Here is a 9,253-nt window from a genome sequence, read left to right on the forward strand (position 1 = left end):
GTGGCTGATTAATTAATTTAGAATTTCAGCAAGAAAGTGATGTTTCTTCAATTATCTTTTCTTGTTGTTTCAGGTTGGGTTTTCCCATGATGATTATGAGCTGCATCATTGGAATGTGCTATCTCCTTGTTGCTCACGTTGTATTGGGTTGGACCTAAGAATGTATATATTGATTATATATACTGAAGACCAAAAGACATTTTTCATTCTTTTCCAACCTCTGTTGCATTTTTTACAAGGCTGTATGAAAACAAAAAGCTTTTATTTAGGGGGCGGGGGGAGTGGAATCATTCATGCTGCTACTCCTGTCCAGCTTTCTGTTATGAACATGGGAATTCATTTGATGCCTATATGGAATTTCTCCACTTGGAAATGATGCCCACATTCATTTCAGTTGAGAGAACCAATTTCTGTGCACATTATTTTGTGTGTGTGTGTGTGTGTGTGTGAATTGCCTACCTCTGCTGAAATATGGACAGGGACCATTGTGAATGCAAGAGAGATATGTGCTCATATCTAATGCACAGGAAGCTCTGGGCCACAGCTGTATTTAATAACTGGCAGCTAAACAGCTGAGACACAAAATCAAAAACATCTCATAATGCACATTTTGATGGGCTGTACCATTTTAGATTAAAGGTGGAAGAACTGTGTGAATGCAATACAGAATAGAAGCTAGTGTGTCAACAGAAAAAGCGAAGAGTTAGATCCTTACTTATTAGTTTTATATATGAAGAAGCATTCAAATGTGAATCCTCCCCTGCAGTCTAAAATTGTATAGCGGGGGGGGGGGGGGAATGTGCGTCATTGTGGGCTTATGTTCTTTGACCAGCTTATAGAGCAGAATATTGTGATTTAAGATGCACAAATGGTCTTATGGTGGAACCAAATTTCTTTAGGTTCATTTTTCAGCTCGAAAGTAGTGATTTTGCTGAGGATGTGTCCTCCCAGATCTTTAATCCTATGATGATGATGATGATGATGATGATGATGATGATGAGAAGCTTGCCTGATACTCCTCAGAGGTCCTTTGCTTTGCTCCCACTTCAGTGGACTTTTTAAGGAAACAACTCCTGGTAGGATTCAACAGAGTTGTTTCATGTGCAGAACAATGTCAGCTCATGCAATGAGATTCCAGCCCCTCCTTCCTCCTATGCCTTCTAAATCTGTTCTGGAGAGTTAGGGGAACCCCCCAGAACAGTTTTAAGGGGTGAACAGGAGGAGTAGAAGGGGGAAAGTGTCATTGCATGAATGGATCTTGTTCTCCATACACATAAACCACTTGAGTTCCCCCCAGTTTCATTCTTACTTGAGTCCACACAATGGGCACAATGACATCAGAACACCAGGTAGTTAATCAGATTTGACTATTTGTTGTAACCAATAATAGTATTAAATAAAGACAATTAAATAAAGACAATTATTGCCCAAGAAGGTAGAACCCCAAACCAGTAGGTTCAAATGAAGAGAGGATATTGTTACTAAACATTTTTTTAAAACAAAAACAAAAACCAGAGTCTCTGTTAGTATGAGTTGTTTGGCTACTGGAACAGACTTCCTCAGAAAATGGTACACTTGGCTCCATTGTAAGTTTTTAAGCAGTGGTTTTAACAATGAGATTTGAACATATGTCCTGCATCAGCAGATGGTTGGACCTTTGCTGTCCTGTCCAACTCTGTGAGTCTTTGAAAATGAACACTTTTGCAGCCCCTTAGCAATGATTCACCAGAAACTGCAGAAAGAGGGAGACTTCTTTCAATTCCGATAATGATCCTTGTGAAAGTGGTGTCCCTTTTTAGCTCAGCCCTAATTAATATCCAAATAAATGCTTTTTGAGATATGAGTATTCACAAGGGACTATATTTTTATCCTAAAATTATGTTTGCTATGGTCTGCATGTACTCACAGATGAAAACCTCACTTGCTATGTTCAGTAGTTTTTCTTTTGGTTGTCAATTTGCCTGTCAATATATTCTCTAATTGTATGAAAGCACCTGATATTCCGCCAGTGTTTGCTTTAGTAGATAAGTAAATAGGCAAACTGCATAATGAATGATACATCATTGTCTGTGTTTTAAAATAAACACATCCAAAGGAAGATTTGGAGTGGAAACAATAATCCCTTTTAATCTGGCTCATGGTTATCTGCAACTAAGTATTTTCATGGGAAATATTATCATTCAACAGTTAGACAGGTTTATATAAATTAAATGAGGATAAATTAGTCTGTTAGGTAAATTTCAGAACTGTTTACCTATGTGGGGGATACAGTGATTTCAGTATTTTTGGTAGTAGTCAAGGATATGTACATACTTGCTTTTGGTGTTGCTAATCAGTGCTGTTGAAGAACAGCAGTAGGGCAGAATCATTTCCCCCTATCTGAGTGCAATCTTATGGGTAATGTGATTGCAAATATAGAACCAGGGCAGCTATAGAGAGAATGAGTGCATCCGGAATAAAAGAACATCTTCTTGTAAATACTTCCCAATATTTGGAAAAGCTTGTCATCTCCTTTTCTAACTGCCACAATTCAAAGAAGGAGTAAGCTGCCAATCCTGAGATAAGCTGCTGTTCTTTTTTGTAATACTACAATAAAACAGTATCCAGCATGTGTAGTTTTGTCCTACATACACCTAGTCCTCCTTTGGACTCTGCCCAGAGCCTTTTAACAGCTGTATGATAGGGAGAAATCGAGGGGACACAGGTGGCGCTGTAGTCCAAACCACTGAGCCTCTTGGGCTTGCCAATCGGAAGGTTGGAACTTCGAATTTGCATGACGACGTGAACTCTGTCCCAGCTCCTGCCAACATAGCAGTTCGAAAGCATGCCAGTGCAAGCAGATAAACAGGTACCACTGTGGTGGGAAGGTAAATGGCATTTCCATCACAGTGTTCTGTTGCACCAGAAGCAGTTTAGTCATGCTGGCCACATGACCTGGAAAGCTGTCTGTGGACAAATGCCGGCTCCCTCGACCTGAAAGCGAGATGAGGGCTGCAACCTCACAGTCACCTTTGAAAGGACTTAACCATCCAGAGGTAATTTACCTTTTTTACCTTTACCTAGGGAGAAATGCAAAGTACGCAGTGTTTCCTATTACTGTGGTACCCTGAGATGAAAAACTCTGTGTATGAAGAGTAAGGAACTAGCAAATGTAGTTTCATTTAATAAGGATTCTACTGCAATCTGTTGGTTATTAAACCATTTTATAAAAGAGATACTACCTCAACAGCGAAATTATGAATTGTCTATGCTTTGGTATCTTTTACTATCATGCTGTGACAAACACACACACAATGGCTGCTCAAAGAAATCAAGTAGATTACTGTCGGTTAAGCCCCTTGATTATGGGAGGGGTAGTCAGCGGGGTGCTCACCAGATGTTTTGGTTTACAACCACCATCTAGCCGCCAGTTCTCAGGGGTGATGGAAGTTGTAGTCTGAAATATCTGTGAGACACCATGCTGGCCTGGGTCTCCATTCAGTTTTTGAATTTGTTCCTTGCATTTATTTCTCTGATTGGTTGAGATAGCAAGTTACCACCTCTTCCCATCCATTAAAAATAGCTTGCTGGAACTGACAAGCTCCAAAATATTTTATTTTTAAATGTGGGAGGTTTTACTTGTTCCATGTAATTAGAGGGACCAAAACGTACTGGTTTGCGGCATCATTTGAATGGAGTTCTGCTTGGGATGCTGGTGGATAGAGAGATGAGAAGCATTTTCACTGATTTTTATTTCCATATGCCACTCCTGCCCCCCAGCACCACCTCCCATTGTTCTGGAGTGTCCCTCAGCAGATTTATTTCAGTGAGGTAATAGAGGGCCGCAAGGGGCAGGGGAATAAATGGAACTAGCCTACTCCCCAGTTCTGCCAGTGGAGTTCCTTTACTGTAGAAGCCTTTTGCAGGTGAAAGGAACTCTCTTGGTTGTGGAAGGCAAATCCAATCCATTGATACTTACTGGCCATAAGATCACTATTAGTTCATTTCTCTTTGTAAAAAAACAACAACCCCACATTGATCTCTGGATGAAACATAGACAGTTATATAAAACAAATGCTGAATATTTTCTTTTTTTACTGAGTGCTTAATAGTCTGGCAAACGCTAGTCTGACAAGCTCAAGAGGAATGCTGAATACATGCATTAGTTTCTCATTGTAACCTATGTAAGTCGTCTACCAACATACTTTTCACGAAAATGGAAGCTATTTCCCTTTGACATCCCTTGTAGTTATCCTAGAAATGTCCTCCCTCATCACTATAGATGAAATAGTCTGGCATAACAATATACATGGTGCATATTCCAAAATGTGTGTGACTTTATTTCTGTCTTACCACCACACCAAATATATTGGGGATTGTGGGGTTTTGTTTTCTTTTTGCTCAAAAGATGAGAAAGAAACAAGTCAACTGGAAAATTAATTTCTCATTCAAATGTGTGTCATTCAATAAACATAATTTTTGAAAGCAGGCATGATGATCATTCCAAGCATGGCTTCTGTATTGCCTTATTATATTCCACAATGTTAAAACTCAATTTGTGTCATCCTACTTCAGTTAAACTCAGGGAAAATGCACTTCACTTGACAGTTACTCAGATTTCCCCCTGGAACTCATCGGGGCAAAGCAGCTGTCAAATAAGACACCCAAAGAACTTCATTATGGTGGGAAGACACATACTAATATGCCTGGCTGATTGGCATGTGATGGATTCCAGCATTTTTAACAGTTAACAAATTTTCCTACTTGCCATGGGAGTGGAATTAACAATTAGTGTGTGTGTGTGTGTGTGTGTGTGTATCTGCTTTATAAATCATATGCATCCTTCTAAATGGTTACTGGCAATTTGTATGGTCTATCGATATCTGTGTATGTAATATATCTGAAACTATCATTTTAACAGCATTAACTCTGCCAACATTCACTTGATAAAAATAGCAAACTACAAGAAAGAAGATTCCACCTAAACATTAGGAAGAACTTCCTGACAGTAAGAGCTGTTCGACAGTGGAATTTGCTGCCAAGGAGTGTGGTGGAGTCTCCTTCTTTGGAGGTCTTTAAGCAGAGGCTTGACAACCCTATGTCAGGAGTGCTCTGATGGTGGTTCCTGCTTGACAGGGGGTTGGACTCGATGGCCCTTGTGGTCTCTCTTCCAACTCTATGATTCTATGATTCTAAGTAGCTTATTGATTTACAAGTACTCCTTTGTTTTATGTAGCTCATTCAAAAAATCCATAGAGCACAATATGCACATTGGTACAAATTTATGCATGCATTTTGTCTGGGTTGGTGAGGGCTAATACAGGTGGCGCTGTGGGTTAAACCACAGAGCCTAGGGCTTGCCGATCAGAAGGTCGGCAGTTCAAATCCCTGCGGCGGGGTAAGCTCCTGTTGCTCAGTCCCTGCTCCTGCCAACCTAGCAGTTCGAAAGCACGTCAAAGTGCAAGTAGATAAATAGGTACCACTCCAGCAGGAAGGTAAACGGTGTTTCTGTGCACTGCTCTGGTTTGCCAGAAGTGGCATAGTCATGCTGGCCACATGACCCGGAAGCTGTACGCTGGCTCCTTCGGCCAGTAAAGCGAGATGAGCGCTGCAGCCCCAGAGTCGTCCACAACTGGACCTAACGGTCAGGGGTCTCCCTCACCACAACCGAGGCTACACATACAGAGATCCATGATGGAAGACTGCACAGCCCAAGTAATGGCAGTCGGCTTTGAGTGAGATTCGGGCAAGCATCTTCCCACCTATGTCTAACAAATATTTGGTGGGGTCAGAACAGAATGATCACTTTGGTTTTGAGAAGGGAAGAAGCGTGGATGTTACTGACTGGAGGCCTGCTCTTTCTAACCCCTTTATTAAGTGATCGTCATTGACACCATCTGTTTAGTGGCTATAGTACAGATGCTTTTTTTATGGGCACCTGTGACATCGTAGCAAATGTAGTGCTGTGAGGCCATTAACAAAATCACATGGTTCAGAAGTCAAATGGCAATAAGAACAACTAAGAGTTCTTCTTTGCACTGACAGCAAAGAAGAAAGGAAATGGTGCCGAGAAGCAACAAGAACAAAGTGAACGAAAGGGTGCTAAATAACACCAAAAACAATGAAAACATATTCTCAGCAAGTTGCCTGGAAATGGTAGCCGTGAAAGCAAACATGAAACTGTAAGTAGTTTGAAGTAGTGCTGGTGTGTGTGTGTGTGTGTGTCAAATGGGACTTCCATTAATCAGGTGTTGGTATGTTGCTTCCTGTGCTACTAGAGCTCTGGTTTCACTACAAGGCTGACAGGCCAAGGTTTGCAGTTTGGGGGGATATCATCTGGACTATAGATGGGGAAACTGTGGCTGCCATCAGCCCCAACCAGAATTGCCAGCATCTGGAGGTCCACACATTCCACAACACGGATCTAGACTGCAGTACCAGCCTGGCTGAGCATTGTCAGCTGACCCTAAGGATCAATACCTGTCCACCATAAATCTACAGCCCCAAAGCTTGCATCTTAGTCCAAGCAACTTGTACTCGGTGCAAGGGGACAACCTATGTTCTTTCCCCCTTTTTGTGATGGTTGCCTTGGATCAGGATCTTGCCTGGCTTTGACTTCACATTCACCTCCTGCCCCTCTGATGCTTGTTTGATGCTTTGGAACTTGCCAGTTTTGGATCACACACCTGCTTCTGGTCCACTTAGATGGACAGCCACCTCCACTTGGTCCTGGAGCCTGGCCTTTGATGAGATCTGACACTAGTTCAACACACACAACAGATAAAGCAACCATTATCACATTTGCAGAATGTGACTTCAGTTGAACCAGCCTTTCTGCATATAATTCCAGCAATTTTATCTCCATATCAGAATTCAGCACACTTATCACTCAAAAGCTTAGCATTCCCCTGTGAAGGACTAATCAGGATTCCAATATATGTTCTTCATACCATGTCTTACAAAATCACTATTTCCCTCTTTTAAAGCCTTTTAGAATTCTGGGATTCTGTTCCTCTGCAGGGGCTTCACAAGAAAGGAAGCTGCAAGAGGAAATGATTCATTGATAAACAAAAGAAGTTTAGCACTTAATATTCCTACTCTGACCAAGCAGGATTATTGAAATGGTCATGAATGGCGCTCTTTATAATGTTCCCATTAATGTGAGAGGTGGATCCTATCTTGATTCGATCTTTTATTTATTTTCTTTAATTTAAAATAGTCATTACTCTTCATTTCAGCAGCAATCTCAGAACAGTGCGCATAATAGTTTAATTACTGTACATCTAATAAAATAAAAACATGTCAATCTATAATAATTAGCAGTAAGGCTTAGGCATTGCCAACAAAGATCCGTATAGTTAAAGCCATAGTTTTCCCAGTAGTGATGTATGGAAGTGAGAGCTGGACCATAAGAAGGCTGATCGCCGAAGAATTGATGCTTTTGAATTATGGTCTGGAGGAGACTCTTGAGAGTCCCATGGACTGCAAGAAGATCAAACCTATTCATTCTTAAGGAGATCAGCCCTGAGTGCTCACTGGAAGGACAGATTGTGAAGCTGAGGCTCCAATACTTTGGCCACCTCATGAGAAGACTCCCTGGAAAAGACTCTGATGTTGGGAAAGATTGAGGGCACAAGGCGAAGGGGACGACAGAGGACGAGATGGTTGGACAGTGTTCTCGAAGCTACAAAGATGAGTCTGACTAAACTGCGGGAGGCAGTGGAAGACAGGAGTTCCTGGCGTGTTCTGGTCCATGGGGGTCACGAAGAGTCGGACACGACTAAACGACTAAACCACAACAACAAAGGCTTAGGCATTAATGCCTAGCAAATGCCTGAGCAAAGAGCAGTGTTTTCAGCTGGCACTTAAAACTCAAAAGAGTTAAAAGGAAGAAGAAGTAGCTAAACACACTTCTAGTTTCTCCAACATCCACCAAATGTAGACAACTGTCTTGTAAATTACAGGGGCACCCTGGAGTAAGGTGAATGTCAGTTTCAGTTTGTCTCTTATGAATTTTTTAAAAACCCAAATAATTCCAGTCACAAAAAAGCTCTTGAGGAGATAGCCAAGCAGGACCATAGAAGAATGGGACCTGAGAAGAGTCCTGAGAGCCACGACCAGAAGTTCCCCACCGCAATTCTACAGGCAGAATGCTAGACCTGATCAAGCCAGGCAATTCTTATAGTCCTAAATTGCCCCAGGCTGAAATTTACAGCTGCTGTTACAGCCATGGCAGTTGTGTGTGCCTTCAGTTGGAGATACTCTGTTTAATTCGACTGGATAATCAGATGATATTTAACTAAGGATATAGCTGCTTGAAAATCTCCATTTATTCAGCAAGAAAATGTCCGAAGCAGCGGGCATAATGACTGAAAGTTACAGAAGGGGCCCTTGTTTTGGAGGCAAGCTCTCGGAAATAAATTTGGTCCATTTTCCAAATAACTGTTTTTCCTCCTGCTATTTCCCTTGAATGTAAACTAGTGTGTTTCCTGAAGCATCCTTGCTGTTTCATAATGGTGAAAATAGGCTTATTCGAAGCCTCTATATCAAGACAAATAGATGCATAAGATGAAGCTGTTTGTTTGCATAGGATCTTCCCCCGCTCCAATTATAATCTAACTTTCAGTGACTGAAAGAAGCCTGGAGAAGGATATATGAACATGTACCCCACAACCCTCCTTATCTTGAAGTACACCAAAACAAAGATACAATGTGCTTCAAACAATTCAAGATAATGCAGCAAAATGCAGCTTGCAAACTGAATGTAACTGCAAATTCCATTGTAATGGTAATATGCCTATTAGCTGAAGCTGAGCATCCCCAGTGTTCTGTGTTATAATTCTTAAAGATCATGAATTACTCCATATAAATCACTGGTTGTATCCAACATAGTGCTAAATAAGCTTTTCTCCCACACAATAATTCCATTTGCACAACGGGACTCCCCCCTCTCCCCACACACTCTTTAAATCTCTTTTGGGGGATCCTTCAACACACTCACATCCCAAGCAGATTTGGGGAGGATGTGGGGTTGGAAAGTAACAGTATGCAATAGGAAAGCCCTTGCAACTAACAGGGCACATTAATTGGATGCCAGCTTAACTTTTTAGTTAGCTAACAGAAAGCAAATCTGAAAATAAATGCCAATTGTTATGTCAACAGCCTCAAATATGGGGGTGGGAGGGGAAGATAGTATCAGAATTAGAGATGGAAAAATTTCCCTCCTGTTGCCACTCACATCAGTTTGGATTGGAAACGAGGAAGGGCAAAAAGA

The 9,253-nt window shown here is 41.3% G+C and overlaps 1 protein-coding gene across 4 annotated transcripts in view; it reads left to right on the forward strand.

Moving 5' to 3' along the window:
* The window catches only part of OCA2 (OCA2 melanosomal transmembrane protein), a 147,358-nt gene extending 142,891 nt beyond the window's left edge, over positions 1-4,467 (forward strand). For all 4 annotated transcript variants that reach the window (XM_083437759.1, XM_083437757.1, XM_083437760.1 and 1 more), the window contains one exon: positions 74-4,467. In XM_083437759.1, the coding sequence (XP_083293885.1) occupies positions 74-158 (85 nt within the window). In that variant the 3' untranslated portion in view covers positions 159-4,467. The remainder of the gene's footprint in view (positions 1-73) is intronic.
* Positions 4,468-9,253: the final 4,786 nt, after the last annotated feature.

The sequence above is a fragment of the Podarcis tiliguerta genome (genome assembly GCF_965153285.1).
Source record: "Podarcis tiliguerta genome assembly, chromosome: 4".
NCBI classification, from domain to species: Eukaryota; Metazoa; Chordata; class Lepidosauria; order Squamata; family Lacertidae; genus Podarcis; species Podarcis tiliguerta.